General features: G+C 50.8%; 2 protein-coding genes across 5 annotated transcripts in view; one reads left to right on the top strand and one right to left on the bottom strand.

Moving 5' to 3' along the window:
- Positions 1–8,041, top strand: part of OPHN1 (oligophrenin 1) — a 46,690-nt gene extending 38,649 nt beyond the window's left edge. The window contains exons 19-24 of one of the 2 annotated variants that reach the window (XM_071758103.1): positions 348–495; positions 1,785–2,072; positions 3,809–3,974; positions 4,855–4,905; positions 5,661–5,708; positions 6,066–8,041. In XM_071758103.1, coding sequence (XP_071614204.1) covers positions 348–495; positions 1,785–2,072; positions 3,809–3,974; positions 4,855–4,905; positions 5,661–5,700 — 693 coding nt within the window. In that variant the 3' untranslated portion in view covers positions 5,701–5,708; positions 6,066–8,041. Of the gene's footprint in view, positions 1–347; positions 496–1,781; positions 2,073–3,808; positions 3,975–4,854; positions 4,906–5,660; positions 5,709–6,065 lie in introns of both variants that reach the window. The other variant, XM_071758102.1, reaches the window with a different exon arrangement.
- Positions 8,042–10,858: 2,817 nt separating this feature from the next.
- The window catches only part of AR (androgen receptor), a 35,725-nt gene continuing 23,536 nt past the window's right edge, over positions 10,859–23,047 (bottom strand). For all 3 annotated transcript variants that reach the window (XM_071758109.1, XM_071758108.1, XM_071758110.1), the window contains 5 exons: positions 20,767–21,054; positions 17,347–17,491; positions 16,919–17,049; positions 16,309–16,466; positions 10,859–15,393 (listed from right to left, as the gene is read on the bottom strand). In XM_071758109.1, coding sequence (XP_071614210.1) covers positions 15,238–15,393; positions 16,309–16,466; positions 16,919–17,049; positions 17,347–17,491; positions 20,767–21,054 — 878 coding nt within the window. In that variant the 3' untranslated portion in view covers positions 10,859–15,237. The remainder of the gene's footprint in view (positions 15,394–16,308; positions 16,467–16,918; positions 17,050–17,346; positions 17,492–20,766; positions 21,055–23,047) is intronic.

Here is a 23,047-nt window from a genome sequence, read left to right as displayed (position 1 = left end):
TTAAATCTGAAACAATGCAGTGGTTTGTCTGTATCTGTGATTTTGCTGTGTTCATTAGTGTAGTGCTGCAGTCTCTGGCAGAAGCACAAGGTGCAGAGCAGAGCAGTCCCTAGGAAAGCTGGTGTCAGGACACATCTGTGGAGCCACCAGCTCCACCCCCAGCAGCCAGGGCTCTCCTGGGTGCTGCCCACCCTTGGGAGCACTGGTGAGCTCCAGAGAGGCAGGAGGAGCTGGGACCATAGGGCTGCAGGTGCCTTTTGATGACAGCAGGCTCATGAGGGAGCCTCTGAGGATGTCATTGGACCTGCTGGGACAGGGGGGTCATCTCAACCTCTCTGCCTTTATAGATCTACTCCGGCCCCCCAGAAGACACCACAGCCCCCCCAGTGCCTCCTCCCAGGGTGACTGCCCGGCGGCACAAACCCATCACCATTTCCAAACGCCCTCTGAGGGAAAGACCTGTCTTCTTTGGTGCTTCTGTGGAAGAAAGTGGAGGTCAGTCCAGCTGTTTGCTGCCCCGTTCCTTCCTCTCCCCCTCCTCATTCAGCACCTCTCCAGCAGCAGGGCTGCACTTCCCAGGCTGTGGATGCTGAAGACAGACTGTCTGATGGTCAGTGGGACAGGAGGGCACAGAGATGCTCACACGTAGCTTGTGTGCCCTCACAACTCGAACTCCCTGGGGATTTTTTCCCTGTTACTTGCAGCATTCTCCATTAGCTAAACTCAGGCTGGTTTTTCTTTCCAGAGCCCATCAGTCTCTGCAGGGCTGCCCAGTCACTGGCATTTCCACATCCAGAGCAAGAACACTGAAGCACTTTTTTCAGGACATAGTAGCACCCTGCTGTTAAATTGATTTGATTGTAAGGAAATGGTGAGGCCCTTATTATCATGCTCAAGGGCACATAATTTTAAGATCCTTTCTCTGCACCTGATTTGCTCTAACTGCCATTGCAGTCTGTGCCCTAGGTCACAGCATTGCCAAAGGGATGAGAAGTCTTTTTCTCTGTTACAGTGTTCAGAGCTTTGATGATGTTTTAGGCTTAAAACTAAAATTGTACTTCTTGGCACTGGCAAAACATGATTGATTCAAATTTCTTTTTAAAATCTCAAGACTTTTTGTGTCAATAGAAATGTCCTTAACGTTTGAATGTTTCCCCCAGCTGGGAGCAGAAGCATTAATGTTTGACTGCACCAGGGCTGCAGGGTACAATAGGTTTCATGTCAGTGCTTCAGCATCCTGTGCCTGGGTCTCTTACACAGCAAGAGATGAGGGATGAGACAAATGACTTTTGGAGGGATGTAAAAGCATGGTGCTCAACTTCTCATGAGCAAGACTATTAAATATTTAAAAGAAACGTGTAACTATATGCTGAGATATTCAGCATTGTTTCAGTTTTATTGCTTAGCATTTGCCTGAGCCACTCACTCTTTGTGTTCTGCTCAGGGTGAGGGTCTTGTCCCTCAGCTCTAGGGGAGAGCTCTGCACTGCTTCCTACCCCCATGGCTCTGTCCCTGTGGCTTTGTCCCCTTCCTACCCCCCTGGCTGTGTCCCCTTTTTACCCTGTGGCTCTGTCCCCATGGCTCTGTCCCTGTTTTACCCTGTGGCTCTGTCCCCATGGCTCTGTCCCCTTCCTACCCCCATGGCTCTGTCCCCCTCCTACCCCCATGGCTCTGTCCCCGTGGCTCTGTCCCCTTTTTACCCCGTGGCTCTGTCCCCGTGGCTCTGTCCCCTTTTTACCCCATGGCTCTGTCCCCATGGCTCTGTCCCCTTGTGTCCCCAGCAGAGTGGCAGGTCCAGACCCCCAATGGCTCGGAGGCCCCGCGGCCGCTGCAGCGCAGTCGCCCACCCGCACCCCGTCCCGGGGGGGATGATCTGGGGCGCCCCCCGGCCGAGGCCCGGCCTGACCCGCGTCCCGAGGCCGAGGTGGGGAAGCTGGTGGCCAGGCTGCAGGATGGAGGAGCCAAGCTGGCCGGCAAGGCTGCCAACGGGGTGGTGGGCAGCCCTGCCCTGAGGACCGGCACGCTGCAGGCCAGGAGGCCGGCACCCCGGCCGGGGGTCTACGGCAGAGAGGGTGAGTGAGGGGGAGGCTGGCACTGGGGTCATCCCCGGGGTGGCCGTCTGGGGGGCTTCCCACCTGCAGTCCTCATGATGTAGCTCAGCAAGAGGGGCTGGGAGACCAGAGCAGCTCCAGATGTGGGCAGGGGCCAACAGCACCTGGGTTTGACCCAACTTTGGTTTCCTGAGTTGTCCCATTTTATTTCAGAGTCTTGGTCTGTTACTGAGTAGGGGTGTGGGGTTTCAGAGCAGCAGAGCCCAGTGCTGGTGCTGGTGCCACTACTGGTACCACTGCCACCCCTCCTCTCCTGGGCCAGGCAGGTGCCACCAGTGCCCTGTGAAGCCCCCATCATAGCTGAGCTCCTGCTTGTGCTGACCTCAGCCCAGCTCTTAACATTCAGCCTTGAGTAACGCCATGAAGACCATTAAACCCAACGCAGTTTGTACCCCATCTAACAGCCGTAAGCACTCTGGATTGCCAGCACTTTCCTCAGCAGAGGTCAGGAAAATGGCAGGAGCCACATTCAGATCTTAATTTCCAACAGTTTCATCTGTCAGGCCTCCCGGGACACAGTGTCCGTCCCACTGAGGCTTTTTTTGGGAATGTTCATTGTAACCGTGCATCCACGGGTGTTAAATGGAGGTAGCTATTATCATTTGTGTTCTAATAAACCTCAGGCACAGAAGTATACTACAGGTAGATGTAATTAGTTTGGCGCCAGAGCTGAGCTGGCACTGTGGGGGAAGGTGGGCAGGAGGCTGCATCTGTAGACATGTGCCCAGGAGGTGCTCTCGGGACAGTACACATTGCTCTAACAGGGTGCTTGGTGTTGAGTTCTATGAAATATACCCAGAATGATGACCATAATAGAAGATTTATTGCGATCTGCAATTCGCCAGCTTTTCCTGTGAACTCCCCAGTGCTTTTCAGACACTGTCACACCCTGACAGCTTCACAAGCCTTTATTTAGAAATTAAAATTGGTCTGCATGCTTGACAAATGACTCCTGTGTGCAGTGGAGAGAAAGAGGAAGGGCCCATCTGGGAGCAGAAACATCAGACAGCCTGAATGTACATTTGTCACATAAATGGTGTGTGGAAATGTGCTGCAGGAGCAGTAAGATGGCTTTTAATCTTGGCTGATACGTCAGCTGCATTTAGTTTTATGGTTTTGCATCATCACACGTAGAGTGCTGACAGCATGTCCTGCAGACACAGCATCATAAAATGGCTGTGCTGATCCTCTGACTCCCTCTGTGTAAGAACACCAAAGTGGTGGTAAGGTTGTATCACATCCATGTTGGTGCTCCCAGGTCTGGGCTGGAAAGCTGTACTGAGCTCTAATGTGCACAACCTGGGGATCAGTTTGAAAAACCTGGGGAAGCCAAGAAGAATAAGATGAAGGGTTAGAAACCAGGCCTTCTGCTGAGAAATTCGAGTTACACAGCTCACCAAGCAGAAAATTTAGGATCAGCATTCACAAATGCAAGTATGGCAGAGTGTTGGTATGGTGAAGGACTGGTGTGTGAGCTGGCACTAGGGGTGATGGGGGGAGCAGGTAAGGGGCTGGCAAAGCCTTGTGTAAGGAGTTGCAGCAATCGAGTTGTCCAAGCTGGCTGCTGTCAAAGGCAGGATGGTGGGACACACAGACAGAAATTAAGACCACTACCTTGTTTAATCCCTCTTCATAAACATCTATCCCCAAGGCTTCCCTCTCAGTGTTGGTAACTTTGGTAACCCTGACCCTTGCAGGTGACTGTGAGGGGGTCCCCAAGCCGCGGTCCCACGGCGAGAAGCCGGTGATAACACGGCCCCCCGTCAGACCTCCAGACCCCCCCTGCAGGACTCCTGTCCCTCCAAGGCTGGAGCAGAGGCCAGATCTGATAGCAGGGACAGCAGAAGAGATGCCTTCCTCTGTGTAAGTCAGATGTCTCCTCCTACACGGGTGGCAGCGTGGGTTTGGGTGTCATGTTGGAAAACTGTGCAGCAGGTAAAGCCCGGGAGGGGAGTATGGCCACAGCAAAGGAAACTGCAGGAAAAACAAAGCTCTGAAGCTTCTCAAGTACAGCCCTGGGACTGAGCTTTGTCCCATCACCTTCTCTGCTACTTCTGTGCCAGTGGAGCCGGAGGGCCCCTGCCTGGCTATGAGTAAGCCTCTCAAAGGAGATACTCCCTTGGGGAGGGCAAGATCCAGCTTGGGTCTCTCAGGAAAATTGGAGGGAGCACAGTTTCATCATCAGATTTCTCTCCCAAGCTTAAAGAGACAGAAACCTTGCAGGCTTCTAGGGGGACTTGTAAAAAGAAAAAAAAGAAAAAAGGGTGACAAAACTCATGGGGATCTCAGCCCAGCATCCAGCACTGGTTGGTGGGGAGGCTGTGACCTGGGTGCTGCTGCTGAGCTCACTGCTGCTGTGCACCCAGGATGGGTTTTGTTCCCACCACCTGAGCAGGGCAGCCCCCCAGGTCTGTGCTTACCCCCTCACCCCGTGCTTTGCCCCCACCCCCACCTTGGGGCTGTGCAGGGGCCACCCCAGGGCTCACCCTGCCCGCAGTGACACCCGTGCAAAACATGGGTCGTGACCTGGCACACTGCCCCTGGGTGGCCGTGTCTGTCAGCAGTGCTGGGGGCTGTGCCTGCCGTGGGAGGAACATGAGGAGCAGGGCTGCTGCCTCAGCAGAAAGGGGGGTGGTCTGCAGTGCCTAATGCCACTGCTCTTTTCCCTGGCACGGAGGAGGAGATCAAAGTTAAAAATTGCCTGATGGAATAATTGGAGTGACTGCTCTTGTTCTCTTTGCAGGGTGGCCTCTAGGACCAAGTTCTTTGAGACGGCTTCCCGAAGAACGAGCAAGTAAGCCTGTCCCTGGGGAGGTGGCATGTCCCCAACAGCAGCCCTGCTGCTCCCTCTGGGGCAGACCCAGTGCCCTCGGGAAGCCCCAGCCCTGACCCGTCTCGCCTCAGGCTCGTGGGTGGAAGACAGGGCTCAGCTAAAATGCTGGAACTGAGCAAAGAGCACAAAGTGTAAAACAGGAACCCAGACAGAGACTTGCTAAGTGAAATGTAAATCTGCTCAGTAAGGCAGATCTACCTATCCATGGATTCCGTCAGTCTGTGTGTGGCTCCAAGCCAGCAGAGCAAACATTGTACTCCTCAGCCTTTGAAAAGAGCAGAGAGAAAATCATGGGAGTGAGGAGGAGGAGGAGGCAGGGGTCTGCAGCAGCTGATCAGAGAGACCCTGAGGGTGGGTGGTCCTGCAGACAAGGTCTGTGCAGGCACAGCTCCAGCTAGAGGCACGGTGTGACAGGGACAGCCTGGGGCCAGGCAGGGCTTTGGGTTGCAGGCACTGTGCTTTGTGGCAGCAGATTCCCCGTGTAAAATCTGCTCAGAGAAGCTTCAGCTTCCCACTCTTTAAGATGACCATCCTCTGCCAAAAGGGCAAGCAGGTTTGCACACGAGTGACAGATGATGTTTGGAAGTATTGACAGTGAGCTTGCTCATATTGAAAAATACATCCCTGCCTTGTTTGTCACCCTGCCCTCTGGGTAGATTTGTGGATCTGAGTTTGCTTATTGCAATATTCATTTTCTTCCACTTCCTTACATACAGTTCTTCACCACAAGGCAGGATCCCAGGTGATGAGAGCTGAGGCTAAAGGTATGTGTTTGTGACAGTAAATCAAATTAGAAACCAAAAGCACACATGTAACACAAATTCAGCATTTATGGGATGTCAGGAGGCCTGTGGAGACAACAGGAACCTCAAAACAAAGATCAATGTCCTTTCTATAGGAGACCCTTGCAGAAGGAGAGATAAGTGTCTGGAGGTGGCCCAGGCTCTTCAGGGTGGGGAGCTGGTTTCTCAGGGGGGAGGAATCACCTCTGCTGCCTCTCCTGAGCTTCTTGGGTGCAGCACCCAGGGGTAAACATGAGCTCTGCAGTCGCTAGGCTTGGGGTTTGCCATCGCTGATGAATTTATACTGCTGCATAGAACATGCTTGTTTTCTTCTTCCAGACTTTGTAACCACCTCATCCCAGCTGGACCCAGGAGATTTTCTGTGCTTGTGAAATGGATGTCACAGCTAAGACTTTTCCAGTTCCAGTGCCCCTGGAGAGCAGCTGAATTACTGAACGATAATTTCAGAGCAGCTGTCATGAGTGGCTCGAGAAATTAGAAGAGTCGGAGGTAACGATGGAGAGAAGAGCCTCCCCAGATGTTTGTGCTGAACTGTTTCCAGCCCTCCAGCCACTCCTCTCTGTGCAGGCTGTGCAGGATGCTCGTGAGTGCCCTGGCAGGTGGCTGGGTGAGCTCTGACGGGCTGTGGAAGGGACAGTGGAGGACAGGAGTGGCCATTTACCTGCTCGCTTTTTGGGGAATGCACCTTGGCAAGGATGACCTTGGACAGACGTTGGAGTGGAACACAAGGGACTGATTCCCTGTGCTTGGGTGCAAGGGTAGAGTGACTGGAATTTGGGTTGGACCCCTTCCATGAGAAGCTCCTTCCTTTATGTTATGTTTTCCTCGCTCAGTAAGCTGTAGTGTGTCTGTCAGTGTGCAGGAGCAGTGAATGTGACTGGAACCACCTCTTGTGCTGAGGCAGGACAGGATCTGGGGGGCCCATTGTGCTGAGCTCTGTGGGACATCTCCTCATCTCCTCTGTGGGGCAGCTCTCTGGGCAGCACTGGTTGGGTGGCTGGGAGAAGGAGGTGGCAGGTGCTCCTCTTCCTTCTCTTCTTCTTCCTTCTCCTCCTCATCCCACTTGAACCTCTCTCCCATCAGATCTGCTTCCCATGGGCCCACCAAAAAGTCTTGGTCCTGGGGTTGTTCTGATGAGCCAGCACAGAGGTGGCAAGGAACTGAAACTCGCTGAATATGGGTCAGATCCCACAATTTTTCCAAGAGGCACCTAGTTTCTTGTTTTCTTCTTACATTAATTTCCATTCCAAGAGGTGTCCAGTATCTTTTCCTCAGCAGTGACTTTGTAGATGGTCCCCTGGGGTGTGGAAAGGTTTCTGCTTGCCAGGACCACCCTTGTTAACAGCAGAGGCTTATTTGTGGTCCTAGCTGTCCCCAGCTGCTGTTCCTGAGCTGTAGTGTTTACCTGTAAACAGGCAGTCAGAAGCATCCCTGCTTCCTCTCACCAGCCCAAAGGCAGCTTCCCTGTTTTGAATGATTTTCCTTGGGTGCTGGGAGCATTCCCAAACCAGCAGCCAAATGCCCTGTTAGCTGCTGCCGGGTGCTCCATCCTCTGGCACAGGTTTGCTGGCGGGATGCTGCTGCCGTCCTTCCCGAGCTGCATCCCATGTGTCTGCATCCCACACCTGGCTGCTCCAGGGCTGAATGTAATCCCGGGACACACACGTGTCACGTCAGTGGTGCTCCTGCTGCTCCCTCCCCTGCTCCTGCTTCCAACAGTTGCACAGGAAAGTGGCTTTAAAAGCAAACACGCAAAGGTGTGATATCCACGGCTGGACTGTGCTGCACACACCCTGTGCACAGCCACAGTCAGCTCTTCTGCTGTACCAGGGTCTAGCGGGGTGAGTCTGCCTGCCCTTTGGGGACTGGTGACTGTGTCACCTCCTGGGGTGGCTGTCCCAGAGGTGTCAGGTGGCTCTTTCCCAAAACGCTGCCCTGGGGCATCCCACCCCACTGAACCTCCCCTGCCCGTCCCATTGGTGCTTCCCCTGGCTGCTCGGCTCTGTGGGAGTGTGGTTTGGAGTCTGATGCTATAAACACCAGAGTAGGCAACTTATTAGAACCATCTTTCATTGTGTCCTTTTAAAGCCATTTGTCACAGCAGTGTCTGTGCTGGAGGTCTCAGCTGATGGCCAAATGCCGGGACCTGCTGTGGGGCAGCTGCAGGGTGGGGGCTGGGGGTGACAGCCCCTGTAGCCAGCAGTGCCCTCCCATCATGTAGAAGTGTAGATTACTTTCAGTGTTTATAGAGTTTCCATGAAGTTAAAAAAAAAAAAAAAAGAAAAAAAAAAGAAGTGTCTGAGCATTCCTTTTTCCAGGCCATGGCACCCCTTGCCCCCTCCTGTGCTCGGGGTGCTGGGTTTGTGCAGTGTGTGTCTGTTAAACATTTTCTCCTTTTGAACTGCAGCTCACTGGTTCTTCCTTGTCAGCACTAGCACCTTGCTATGTGTTTATGATGACTGCAGAGGCAGCACCAGCCTCTTCCCATCTCTCCGGCGTCTTTTTCCCCTCCTTGCAGCTGTTTGCCATCCATCTTAGTTTGGACTTTAGGCTCCTTGCTTTTATTTAGCAAAAAAACCTCCCTTGGGAGAAAACAGCTTTCTCTCCTGAATGGGAATCTTGCAACCTGCTTTTGGGCCTGAATTTATAGAGAAGTAGTCTGGAGATCTTCAGCTGCAGGAGGGGGAGTGTTCACACTCACACCCTTTTTAGGCTGCTAATTTCTGGTGCTTGGCAGAGGACCCTCCCTCTGCTCCTTATAGCACCAGGGCTTGTGGGGCTTAGTCCAAATTCCTGATTTTAGGAGGGCTCAGCACAAGCCAGGGACCATGGGCTGGGCCCTGGGGAGCACCCAGTGGCACAGAGGGAAGGAGGGCAGGAGGGCAGGAGCAGGCAGGCAGCTCCAGCTGGGGCTGGCACGTCCCCTGTGTCCTCCCTGCCACCAGCACAGGGAGCGGTGTGACCCTCTGTGTGTCCCAACCCCACCTTACAGCCACAGCTAGGTTTTGATCAGCATCCCAGCATCCCAGAGGCTGAAATATCTCATCTCTGGCCTGATTAGAAACCTTCTCCCACTTTTCATCCCAGGAATATTTGGGGCTGATTTGCCTTTGGGGAGCTGGAGGCCAGGGTGAAGGTTTGTCAGGAGTAATTTAGGGGATGGGAGTGGAAATGTGACACCAGGATGGGAACTGCAGCAAGTTTTTTTTCCTTTTTTTCTGGGCTCCTCGTCTCTCTGGTGTTTCCTTTCAGGGCTGTATTTTCTCCAGGGATGGATGTCTTCAGAGCAGCAGTGTTTCAGGGAAAGGAACAGTTTGTTTTTTTTTTTTTTTATTAGCCCTTGTAGAAAATGGTGACAGATTGAAAAGGGCACCGAGGGGCTGTCCCAGCAATCCTGGTGTCCCAACACACAGGTGCGTGGCTTGTTTTCTGGGGGAAAATGTTTTGATTTCATCCGAGCAAGAAAAATATAGCATAAGTGAAACTATTCAGGTTTTTATACAGAGAAAAGAAGCAAACCAAGAAGTTTCAAAGCCTGGGACTGTGACTGTGACTGGGCCTCAGCAAGGACTTCCCAGAGGAAGAATTTGAGAGGTTAAAGGCACACTTCAGTAGACACATCTATATGATAAATTTAGAATTGAAATGCACTTAGTGAAGCAGTGACATCTTAGATTTATGTGCTGCACAGAGACCCATCAAGGCACAGCAATACACCCACACAGGACTTCTTGCAAGATCAGAGTCCTAGTTTTAACCTCCATAATTCTCTCTGTCCCAACTCGCTGCACAATTAACCAGCCGAATGCTCTGATTTAGGACCAGCTCTCTGCAGCAGACGTTTTCTTGGCAGCCATCAGGAGTGTTCCTCTGCCTATACACCCATAAATCAGGAGTTGGGGCACCAGGAAAATCCTGTGATTGGCTTAAAAAATCAGGAGATGTCTTAAACCAGAACAAGCTGTGATTTTTTAATAAATTATTTTCCTTATATTTTCAGAGGTTTGTGGAAGAAGGGCTTTCACAGCCTCTCTTGGACTCTGCCAGAGAGCTCCTGAAAGGCCCAAGCTCTGAAGATTCTGGAAGCCATAGGTAAAACGTTCCCATTCCCACGGGGGATGAAAGAACCACACCCCTTCTGTGCCTTCCTCCCAGCACCTCCATCCTCCTCCCCAGGTCCCCATCCCTCCTCCTGCCAGCCGTGTCCCCACCATGGCCCCACGGTCACTCTGCTCCATCACAGAAGGGACACGGGGCAGGCTGGGCCCTGCTCACCCTGCCCTTGGCAGCTGGCAGCAATTTTGGGTTAGGAGCAAACCCCAGAGCTGGCTGAGATTCCTGTTGTGGAGGGCACGGGAGTCACCGTGACCCCGGGACAGAGCAGCTCAGGGAGCCCTGCGGAGGGGAGGGTCCCGGCTGTGCTGCTCAGCTCACAGCTCCCACGGGGCAGCTGCAGCCCCAGCACCAGAAATGGAGCAGAACAAAGCAAAACCAGCCCAGCTGCAGTGCCTGTGCCCCTTCAGCCAGAGCCCATCCTGTGCAGACACTTGGGCTCGTGTGACTGTCACCCCAGGACCGGGTCTGTCACCCCAGCACGTGCTGAACCAGTGGCTCCTGCATGGGGGATGCTGGTGGCCAAACCAAAGCATGGTGGGGGGAACCTGGGGCAGCCCTGCTGCCTGGGAATGGTGGGGGGGTTCATCAGTGTTGATGAAGGGTGAGGTTTGAGCAGAACACCTTCATTTTTAGCTGCGACACAAGCAGAGGGAGGGATCAGTTCCCTGCCACGTGTGTCAGGGTTTCTGTACTGCCAAGGGCACCTGTACAGGTACCTCTGCAGTTATACACCAGACATCACCGGCTAGTGGTGGACTGATGAGGTTTTGTGTTTGGGGTTTTGTGTTTTGTTTTTTTTTTCCAAGCCCTTTGGTTTGTCTCACAGTGAACAAAATCTTGACCTTGTGCAGTGCTCACATCTGTGTCTTGAATTTAAAAGTGGGGCTGATTAGCAGTGGGTTTTATTGCTCAGGGAGCGTAGGTGAGTTTTTTTTAAGAGTTCCAGCAGAATGGATTTACAGCTGCTCATAAAGATACTAAAAACAACAACAAGAGGAGGAGGACACTGGCCTTTATTAGCTCCTTGCTTTGAGAAATACATTAATCAAATGAAATTCAATTTAAAAGACCCGAGAGGCATATACAAAAGGATTAGTCAATTGGTGTGTAAATGAATTAACAATTCAGACGTGATTAATAGCAAAATCTGACTGTGGAAAAACCACCTAGGAACGACCCAACATACAGCCTCGTCCACCCCAAAACCACTCACTTACTCCTGGCATCTTCAGTAGTGGAATTCGTCACACCAGATAACACTTTTCATGCACATAAAGGAAACAAAAGCCAAATGCACACATAAGGCAGTGTTCCAACAAATGAGATCCTGCCTTTTATTGTACTTGGAACACCAACAAATTTGAGGATTACAAAAAGAGCTGAACACCAAGCATGAAGGTCTGCCCCATGGCCCAGGGCTTTTGTGGGACCCAACCATGGACTCGGTCACAAAGTGAGCATTTCCATTTCCCTTCATACCATTTGGTTGGATTTGTCTTTCTCTCTGATGCCAGAGAGGCTCCTGTGTTGGAGCAGGGAACAGCCATCTGCAGTCTGCATGGTGACATCCCCAGGGCACCCTCCTCTCCTCTGCATCGTGCTGGCCAGGGCAGTGGCTGTGCCTGCTCTCCTCCCCAGGACGGGGGAACACCTCAGGTCTCTCTTTTCCTCAGTCAATGGTATCAGTTCCAATTAAGCAAAAAAAATGAAAAAGCACGAAGTGGCAACAATCCCACCAACGCCCTTCTCTAAGAAGCAGAATTTGTCCTCTTTGGGGAAAATGTTGCCATTGCAGGGAGCAAACTGACCCAGCCTGCAGTGCTGCAACCACAATAAAACACAAGTGTGCTCCAACCCTGGCTTGCAGAGGGTAATTCACAATGCAGCAGCAAAGTCCCACCCATGCAGGGCAAAGGCTTTTCCCACAGCAGGTGAAGGAAGCTGAAGCTTTGCCCTCCCCTTGCAGCCAGGCCCAGGGAAACAACCCCAGTCCTGTACCTGGAAGTCTCTCTGCCCGTCCTGTGGGCTCCTGGTTCTTTCTCCTGCAGTGTTCACTTCATGACTTTACTCAGCAGTGGTGAAAGGAGAAAATGCAGAGATGCTGCACTTTGTTTCTTTCATGAATATAGCTGTGGGAGTCGTCCCCAGGCAAAAAGGCACCAGCAATATGAGCTTTTTGGCTTATTACAAAGAAAATAAAATATATCAATATAGAGAACTCTTTTTTATTACAGAGGCATCTTAACAAACTAAACCAGCATTAAATCACCACAGAACACAGAACACCCAGCACAGAGTGCAGCTTATTACAAATCTGCTGTGGTTTTATATGTGGTACAGAGATTCACTTTATGAATCACAACTGCAGTTCCCCTGCCACGTCCAAAGGGAATGAGCACAAATCCCTCGGTGGTGCAGGGGGACACGGGGGGGCTGCAGCCTGCACCCTGCTTCTCCAGACCCCCAGCCCTGCCCTCACCTGTGGGCAGGTGAGTTTCCATCCTCACAGTCCCAGCTCTGTCACTGCTGCCTGTCCCCTGCCACAGGGACATCGTGCCACAGCCTGTCCCCAGGACTGAGGCCACCAGGACGTGACAGTGCAGAAGGTGGACTCAGCCAGCTGTCCTGGTACAAGAAAGGATTTCTGTGCCTCTGAAATCTCCTTTGAAACAGCCACAAAAGTGCTACTGCTCTGTGATTCCAGGATTCTGCCCTAAGGTGCAAGGACACTCTGCAGTCAGAGAGGGCAGAAACTCAGGACACTGCTGTCCCCCAAGTGCCAATACAACCCCTGTCTAACCAGAATCAGCTGCAAGAAAGCTGGAGAGGCAGATGCTGACACCAGACCATGCCAGTGCATGCTCCATTCATACCACAACAGGATGGACCTTTGACAAATGGCAGTACCTAACCAGAAAAAAATATTAAATTAAAAGTTTCCATTAACATTGAAACATCCCAACTCACCTCCTGGAGAATACGCAGTTGCAATCAGAAAAGAAACTCTATTACAGCATTAAATAGGTAGCTTTAGCAATATAAAACAGGGCATGCCTTTATATATATATATGTATATATGTGTGTGTGTGTTTATCATATATTACAGGACTTAAACATCTAGGGACAGCTGCTACATGACAGTGAAGTCTGTGAAATTCTTTTTGCTTTATTAAAGCAAAAGTAGACAAGAAAACACAGAAGAAAACACAAAGTACAAAGACCAGAACTTTGGTATATCTAAGCCTTCATTTTCCCCCAGTTCCTGCAGCAGCCCATGAAAATAAACACAGGAACAGGCTTAAATCCCCCAGAAAATATGCACAGTTACTACTGGTTCACACATCCTTCACTCATCCCTTTAGTAGTATCATTAAAAATCAACTCTCGAATAAAAAAGTCATAGAAGTTCACTTAAATGCTGAAGCCACAGAGCACACAAGGCGGGTGCCTGGGGCTTTGGGGTCCCTGTGAGGATGGCAGCCCAGGTCCCCCTCCCCTGGGGGTTCACCAGAGCTCCAGCACCCTCCTGGGAGCACTGGCAGTGGGACAGTGTCATAAGGTGAGCTGCACACCTCTGGCAGGTGACACATCAGCAGCATCCCCTCCCAAACCTCTCTGCCTTCCCACGATGCTGCCACCAGGAGAATGCAGATCCCTGTTCAGTTCGGTTTCTTCCCCCAGCAGGATACCTCCACTCTCAGTAACTACTGAAAACTACTGACACGAACTTGTGCAAGATGTAAATACAGCTCTCCAGAGGAGCTGCTCAGCTCGCTCGTGAACTCCCTCCTGTGGAAGAGGGAGATGAGGGCATCACAACCCACTTGCTTATCGTGGTCTTCTGCTTAACAGCCAGGAAGCGCTGAAGAGGAAGGAATGCACCGGCAGGACTCTTTCTCTGGTTCGTTTGAAAATTCCAGATCACACCAACGTGTAAAATACTTGCAGCCCTCTAAAACAGGAAAAGCTACTGAGAGGCCCATCCTGTCGGCTGATGGTCAGGAAGGTCACCTACAGATTCTGCTGCCTCCTGCATGGGAGGGTTTCAGGAGGAAGAGCTCAGACATCAGGCTGCCAAATGAAGAAGTCACCAGCACCTCCAGACCCACCAGCCCAGCCTGGCTGCTGGGGACAGGCACCAGGGCACAAGGGACACGTGAGGGACCATCTGTGAGGTGATGTGAGAGGCAGTGCACAAGGGTCAGTGTCCCCCCACCCCCGAGTGCAATCAACCACTGCTATCAGCAGGAGCCATGCACACCACTCCAAGGACAGAGAATCTCCTCAGTGTTTCCCCTGCAGCCCCCCAAAGCACCGTGGTGGCCCCAGCTGCCAAGGGACAGCAGGAGCAGGACCCTTGCAGGTCCCAGCCCCGATGCTCTGCTCCCAGTACACTTGGCTGCAGGCATCAGAAAAAAATAATCAGGATAAATGAAAAATAAGGAGCACGGCTGGAAACCCAGGGTTTCTGGGAACAGACAGGGAGAGCAGAGCTGGAGAGGGGCTGGAGGGCAGGCACTTGTGGAGGTGGGATGGGCTGGGTGGATGGTGGGAACAGCTGGGTGGGAGCTGGGAACAGATGGGTGGGAGGAGCAGCAGCTGCCAAGGATGGGAATGTGACTGCTGAGCGCCCGGGGACAGACCCAGATCCAGCTTCACCATCTGCAGGAAAAATATCCCAGGTGGGAAAGAGCAGGGATCCACCCCAAAAGTCACCTTCCCCTCCATCCCTTTGCTGACACCCCATGAGCAGCTCCAGGGTACTGGTGGCCACCAGGTCCTGTTCTCAGCAGACCCCACAGCTCTCTGACCCAGCAGCAGGTCCTCAGAGTCCTCCAGGCTGCAGATCCACCTCATCCCCCTACTCTACTCTCTTTCTCTGATGCAATATCTGAACTCATCTGCTTTCCAGCACCACAATGCAAATACAAAGTCACAGAGGAGCCTGGTAAAGTAACCCACACCCAAACTTAGAGGTTCAACCTGCTTCTTGTCTTGTTCAGTTCTTAAAACACACCCAAGCCCAACAGCTGCTGGCACTCCTCCTGATCTCCCATGGTCCTGGGCCAGTCAGAAGTCACTGAGGAAAACACACAAATGAGAGAGCATTGGCACAGTGCCACTGCCACTGTCCTCTGTCCCAGCACAGTGAGCCAGATCCGGGAGAAGCCATGGCTGGTAGTTCAGCTCAGAGGTACCTCAGGAAAAATAGAAATCTCAGGAATCCCAGCAGGTCTGTCACTGTCTGTCTCCTTGGCACACCACTTCTGTGGAGAGGATTCCCCAAGGCACTGCAGAACAACAGTAGTGCAGAAATAACAGGCAGGAGATGGCTGAAATGGGGGTGGCAGCACTGGGAGGCCCCTCTGGAAGATCACTGTGCGTGGAAGTAGATAGGCTTGACTTTTCCAGACAGGATCTTGGGAACCTGCACAGAGATGATCTCAGCCATCATTTCAGGGTAGTCCACACTCACCATATGTGCCTTAATTAAAAGGTCAAATGTAAACTGATGCAGATCCTTGGCAATCTGAGAAAGGAAGAAAGTTGGTTGAGTGACAAGACCCTGGCCAGCAATGTCCCTGGGGAGCCAGCACTTGCAGGCACAGCAGGTCAGGGCTGGACCATGCTGTGATGGGACCTGCTTGGCTCTCCAGCCACCACCCTGCCCACCCTACAGATGGCAGGTATGTGTCCCCAGGGGACCAGGGAACCACCCAGCCTGCCAGCATGCAGTGTGTCTTGCCATGGCCCTTCACACTCAGACACTACTGAGCCCCAGAAAAAAACGGGATGTAAGAACATGGCACTTGTTTACTCCTACAGAAACTTGTCTTACTGTGTGCTGATGCTGTCTTCACATATTAAAAATTACTTTTTGCTTGTAGAGGCACAGAGCTGAGCCCCAGGCAAGGGGAAAGGTCTAGCTGCACATTTCACCAGTACAACTTTAAGTCACAAATAGAGAAATCTGGTTTCACTGCTGTAATCAGAGAGGATTCACTGTGGGCACTGAGATTTTGAGCTGTTTTGCTAGGTTGATGGTGGAATAGCATCATCAACAATTGCCAAAATAGGACACCCAAAAACCCAGGCACAAGAGTGATTTTTGCTGGGAGCACCAGAGGTAACCTCTGCCTCCATAGAGGTACTGTCTGACTGTCCTCTGCCACTTCATCTGAAACTGTCCCTGCAAAGGTGTGCCAAGACCTAAACCACAAACTGCAAGGACTCACAGAATCATTGCCCAGCCCTGGATGGAAGGGACCTTGAAAGATCAGCTGGTCCAACCTTCCTTGGGCAAGGGAGCCTGGACAAGGCTGCCTAATGCCCGTCTTGGAAAGCTCCAGGGATGGGAACCTCCCTGTGCCAGGAAACACACTGTAAAAAGGTTCTTATATTGTTTCTTATGTGTTTAGCTGGACATTTTACTGTCCTCCCTTACAGGATGCACAGAGTCCAGGACTTTGGTGAGCTGGTAAAACCGCCGAGAGCAGGAGGTGGGGTTCTTCCTCTTGCAGGCGATGATGCGGTCAAGTTCCTTAATGTAATTCATCCGAAGTTCATCAAAGAGCTTCTGGTTCTTCAGACCATCCACTGGAACTGGATGGGACATGGGAAGGAAGCAGGAACTGAGTTGCCCAGAGAATACAAGAGCCAGAGGAAGGCTGAAGAAGGGTCAGTGCAGACCCACGAAGAAACATCTGCTCACAAGCTCTGCTTCCCTTGTGGCCCTCACCCTGACCACCCTGGTGGCCTCACTCCTGCCAGCCCAAGGCTCCTGGCTCAGAGAGCTGCAGAGCTGCTGTCCTGCCCAGCAGCAGAGTGGGGAGACTGAGGAGCAACCTCCTGCAGCAGCTGCATGGGAGGGAGGAACACTGCACAGTGCAGAGCTGGGCTGGGCTAGCTGTGGGGGATGGCTGGTGGCCCTCACATTTGGCAATTCGTTGTCTCTGAGCAGCTCAGGATGGAACAGAGAGAACATTCCAAGTGTGAGCACAGAGGGGTACAGAGTGTGGCAGTGGGAGCTCTGGGGGAAAGGTGTGAGTACTCACTGATGCTGAAGAAGAGCAGAGCCTTCATACAGAGGAACTCCTGGGGTGTGATCTGGAGCCACCCAAATTCCTGGGAGAGATGCCTCATCCTGAGGCACTGGCTGTACATCCTGGACTTGTGCATGCGGTACCTGTGGGGAGAGACGTGTGGCAGGGGACAGGAGGGGACAGGAGGGGACAGGAGGGGACAGGAGGAGATGTCAGGGCTTGAATGGTGTGCAGGAGGACACGCTCTGCCCGGATCAGCCACCCCTGGCATGCAGCTGAGGAACCTTTCCCAAATGCCTGTGTGCATTTTGTTGGATCAGGGATGACCACCAGGGATGGGTGGGGTGGGCAGGAAAGCAAATGCCTTGTCTTGTTCTCATTTCTCACCCAGGCAGACCCAGACTAAGCACAGGATTAGATGGCTGTTGTTTCACACTTACTCATTAAAGACCAGGTCTGGAGCAAAGTAAAGCATCCTGGAGTTGACGTTGGTGAAAGATCTCCAACCCATGGCAAAAACCATGAGTCCCATCCAGGAGTACTGAATTATGGACATCTGGTCATCCACATGCAGGTTGCGAAATCCTATTAAAAAAATGAGAAGGGGATGGTAAAAAATTACTGTTGGTTTCTTGCAGTGTCCAGGACTGTTTTCCTGCAGACTCCAGCTCTCCCACAGCATTCCTGTTAGGGCAAGGTGGTCCACAGCCCAACCACCGCTCACCCCAGGACACACAGACACATCCAGGAGACACAAGGACAGTGTCAATGGGCTGGTGTTCCTACCCTGACAGGCAGCCAGGAACAGCCAAAGCTTGAAACCACAGCTGGAAGGGGAGAAGAGGATATTCAGACACAGGGAGGGGAGACAAAGAAACCCACAGCAGCAAAGTGTTTTAAAGGAAGGCAGTGACAAAGTGGTAATAAATAACATCTTCCCCCAAAGAGCTTCAAAGATCTTTATGAGGAGCATTTAAAGGCTTTGCAAAACCCCATGAGTGAACAAACACCAATCTGCAACAGACTGGACAAAAAAATACAGCAGGATGAGATCTGGTGGCTTCCCAAAGTCCTGCAGGATTTCACGTGGCAGGTCCAGGTGCCCCAGCCCTGGTTTCTGGCACTTGGTCTCAGACACCCAGAGCCACAGAGTGTCCCTGGGCCATCTGCTCTGCCATCACCTCCCAGCCCCTCTGCCAAAATGCTGGCAGTAACCATGCCAGACAGCGTGCCAGTGAGCACAGCAAAGAGCAGAGGAGGATTTGTTTGCCTTGCTCTGCTGACAGGAATAAATCAGCTGGAGGGAGCGGGAGCCCAGCAGCAATACAATTACCCAGCTCACGTTCTGCAGGCACCCAGGCAGAAACAAACCCTCATCAACCAACCACCCCCCCTGGTGCAATTCTGGCACTCAAGGAAACAAGCCAAAAAGCTTCCATTATGTTCAACCCATTAAGACTTCACCAAAATTAAGTAAATGGATTTTAATGTAAGTAACTCATCACCAGGCTAACAAACTGCTTGGGTTTCTCTGTCCAATACACAATGCGTTTATTTAACAACTATGAAAATAAATACAGAAACTTCTGCTGAACTGCAAGCCGAACAAAAATTTTAATTAAATTCAAATCAAATCAGTATTCCCAGATGGTGCCTCACAGTTAAACCCAGCCATGTTTACAACACAGGCACAAACACCACCTCCAACACTGCACTTTTTTCCAGATACTCGTAAACAGTCAAATGCAATCTGGTTTCAAGAAAATCCTATGCTATGCTACCTCAACCAAATACTGAAGCAGTTCTGACATCTTCAGTGCATAATTATAACCCATTGAGTGTCTGCCTCTTGCTCGGGAAGCTGTCAAATGAGCACAAGCCCTGCTCTACTGCTGACTGAACTTGCTTTGCCTTTGCACATTTTCCTTTCAGCTCGTGTATCTCTGGGTTAAAAAAATTCAGCTTATGAACAAGTGCTGTCCCACAGACCCAGAGGAGGTGATGTCCCTGTGGGGACCTCCTGGCAGCCAGAGGGAAATATTTTACCAGCATGTGGGGACAGACAAGGGTTTTGGTGTGCTTGTTCGTTACCTGGTAATTATGTTCACTTAAAAAAATACATACATTTCTGCAAGGGTTATCAGTGTTTAAGGAAAGCTGTTTGAACACAACAGTTTTGTTGTTACAGGACTGAAAGCTGGGTTTCTGCTTTTGGCCACAAAAACAAGTTCTAGAAACACAGTGGCCGAGTTCCCTGAAAAGGAATCACTGCTTCCAGTTTCTGAGCAAAAATGCCTTGAAAACAAAACCGATTTTCAGAAGCCAGATGCACATAATTTCCTGGAAACCTGCCTGCTCCAGGCATCTTAGATCATGTATGGCCAGGATCACTGTAGAAGGGAGTAAACACAAACCTAATGCCACAACATATTGTTAAATTTTTTTGTATCAGCGTAGTCTGAAAGAAAGCAAAGGCAAAATTAAATTTAGTTATGACTTGACAAAGGTCCACACGGAACCTTTTTTCTGGTGAATAATGATAAAGCAGCATAGCTTTGAAAAAAATACACTTCATCTTCTCTCTTGATGCACTGTTGTGCCAGAATGGTATCTTCCTAAGAGATAAAGCAGTTCAACACCTCCTGTGTTACCATAAAGTAACATTTCTAACATAAACAAACACACAGTTTTTATCTGGAAATGTTATTGTCCAGAGAATGGAAAAAAGTACCCAATTAATTGTGTCCTTCCAGCTAAAGGGTGAGTTAGACACAGCTGTGAGGCAGCAGAGTTGAAAGAGAAGAGCTGGGCTGACATGTGGGGCTGTTCCCATTGCCCCTCCACACAAATGCTGTCATTAAACAGCCTCCAGCTTCCCAACAGACCCTGTAGAGATCTTTCTGTTTGGAAAAAAAAATCAACTGCATCCCACTGGTTAAATGGCATGATCTTTGTTTCCTTTCCTTCTACCCCTGCCTGCACACTCCTGTGTTGCCCCAAGCCCAACAAGGCTGCCCAGCCAACCTACTGACCTGGGAACTGGAAGCACCTCTGCTTTATTAACCAAAATATAATTCAAATAGACTATAAATAGCAAACTACCTCCACCTATGGAGCAGGACTCTGCACAGGATCCTGACACAGGCTGTGCCTGTCCCTCACTCAGCTCCTGGGGAGCCAACAGGGATGAGACCCCCAGGACAGAGCCAGGGGCTGCACAGCCACCCCTGCAGCACCAGAGGAGCCACAGCCCTGCCACAGTTCATCCCTTGCCTGGGAAATAGCAGGAAAACCACTACCAGCAGAGCTGTGGTCATTACTGCTGAACCCTGGTGCTGGCACATGTCAGGGATTGCTGGAAAACAAACTGGGTTTGCCTCTGGCAGGGGGACGGGGATGCTCCTGAAAGCAGCAGCCCTTTAGGCATGAGAGGACTGTCCAGATTTTGTCCAGATTTTGTCCAGATGCTGTCAGCAGGAGGGGGATCAGGTGCAGGGCAGGAGAGTGAGAGCCTGTGCTGAGGGAGGCTCAGGATGAGCCATGTTTCCCCTGTCCACACTGCCCCTGCTACAGCCCCAGCCCTGGGCAGGTTTGATGGATGGTGACTCCCTGTACTTTTTGGAAGAAACCCTGATGTCTGAAGCAGATAAGGCAGAAGAGAAAGCATGATGTGTCCATGGATTCACAGGCAAGGTGAACCATTTGTGAGTCCAGAATACAAGAACTGGACTGGGCTACCCTACTCAGGCTGACACCCCTCTGGACACCTGCTGGGGGGCTGCTGAGTTCCAGGGAATGACAAATGTCCAACTACATTTCATCACCTGGTCAGTTTGGGATTTGTTAAGCTGCTTCCTCACCTGGCAAGGCCTTTGCCCACTTGACCACGTAGACCAGCTGCCTCTCCCCAAGCTCATTGAGGCTGCTCAGCAGGTTGGAGAAGGAGTCTGGCTGGCTGTTGTCATGGCCAGCACACACCACGCCAGGCTCTATGGCCTCCAGGACATTGAGGAAGATGGGCTGACACTCATACCCATCAATCCGTGTCATCACCAGCTTGGGAGCTTGCTCCTCAATGGGGCTGGATGAACAGGCTGCATCCACATCATCTGGTGTCTTCAGGTTGCCCAGCTTCTTCAGCTTGCGGGCTGTGGAAGTGACACGTTTTAGTGTGAGCTTAAAAATAAATAAAAAATCTTGAGGCTTCTTGGCCTCCAATTCCATCGCTTATATTTAGGAGGAAAGGGAAACAGATGCCAGCAGCAGCTGGTCCTGCAGTGACCACCACCCAAAGGGTGCCCCAGCATCCCAGAACTCCCCCTAAGGACAAAAGGGAGCACAGGCTGCACAAGAAAATCCATTTGCTCATTAATTTTACGTAGCAAAAACCAAGCAACTTTTATATCCTCAGTCTCACATTAACTCCCGCTCAGAAAGGGAGAGGAAGAACTGGCTCTTGGTTACAGATGCTCCTCTGGCAGCAAGGTACACCAGGAGCTGTGTGACCAGGAGTCAGACTTCAGAACCCTGTGAGAGTCAGTGCCCACCTCACCTGGCACCTACATGACAATACTCAGCACAGGCTGCAGGTGGGAACAGCTTCCATCCCATCCTGACTTCAAAAACCCTAATTACTCAGAGAAAAAAAGCTGATCATTTAATTCAAGTGGAGAATATAACATCAAACCATTTGTCCTTGGGGCTTTGGCTCTGTCATTACATGATACTTATCTCAAATTTCCTTTCAGCCCTAATTAGAAAAATAAGCAGCGAAACATAAAAATGTCAAGTTAAAGTGCAGCTTTGTAAATCAATTCAAAATGCTGATCTGCAAGTAGTGTACTTTGGATGATCTACCATAGGGGCAATTAATGCAGGCTGTTCTGTAAAGGAGGAGGGGAAAAGAGTACTAAAAATAAGAGAGCAACAGGAAAACAGGGCTGCAGAGCAGGGAGAAAACCTTCAGCCAAGGCTGGCTGTGGGTTCACAGGGGACCACCCAGACCCCTCTCCCGCAGGGACCCACCCTGGGTGTTGCTCTTGGCCCATCAGGTCCTGTGCATAAAAGGAGCCAACCTCACACTGTATAGAACACACACATGCCTTGCTTTAGATGTTAATTTTTTCTTCTTAAACTTGAACAATCCAGTACAAAAAGATAACGAGTGACGTTAGAGGAGAGCAAGCAACCAACTCTGCTGCCTCCGAGACTGCAGCCAATTTAGTTGATAATTTTAATAGCCCTGGCATAGCAAACATGTTTAAGAGATCTGAGTCAGTCTGGCCCACATGAATTAAAAAAAAAAACAATATAAAATCAGACAGTACTGCTGAATGATTTAAAATCACCTAGGTGATAAATCCCAAATTAATTATAGATGCTGAAACAACATCAGGTTTCGTTTCTTAAGAGGATTATTGCTTTGCTGCTGAATGTCTACCTTCATTCCAAAAAGAAAATTAACCACATCTACTAAAAAAAGCCTGTGTGGCACTGCATGGGTGAGAAAACAGTAAGGAACATCAAGGCCTGGTAATAAGCTCAGTCTATGAAAGCAAAATACATTTCACTGTAAGTGGATACATGGACCAACTGAAGAGATGAGTCCTACTCAGGGAACATCAAACTCCATCCTGGGCAGCTTGAGCTTGTACCAAAAGCTGATGGGCAAACAGAACAGAGGCCTGAGCTCTCAGGATGGCACTGACAGAACCCTGTGCCATGGGAAGATGGAAAACACCATCCCACAGAGCACCAGACCCCTGCCTTAGGCATGGACACTGCTGACACGGGGAAGCTCCCACCCTGTGTAAGGGAGGGGCTGGCAAACTGCAGACACTGTAAGAATACTGGAGCAGAAAGAGCACACCTAGGAGCAAGGAAGTACAGAATTAGACCCAGGTGGCCATGCAGAAGGTTAAAGAGCTATTGTCACAGCCAACAAGCACCCACTGTGGGGACACAAAGTCAATAAAAGCAGGATTTTCAATCTAGCAAGCAAAGCAGTCATAAAGATCCAGTTGCTAGGAATCAAGGACAGACAAGATGAAAAATCAGGCACATGGAACACAAACACTGAACACAATGAACATCTGTAACTGCATGGCAGAAGTGGTCTGGATTTCCACTGCTGGAAACGCT

This window comes from Heliangelus exortis, chromosome 14 (assembly GCF_036169615.1).
Source record: "Heliangelus exortis chromosome 14, bHelExo1.hap1, whole genome shotgun sequence".
NCBI classification, from domain to species: domain Eukaryota; kingdom Metazoa; phylum Chordata; class Aves; order Apodiformes; family Trochilidae; genus Heliangelus; species Heliangelus exortis.
Note: the sequence above shows the minus strand (reverse complement) of the source record. Positions and strands in the feature narration are given on the sequence as shown.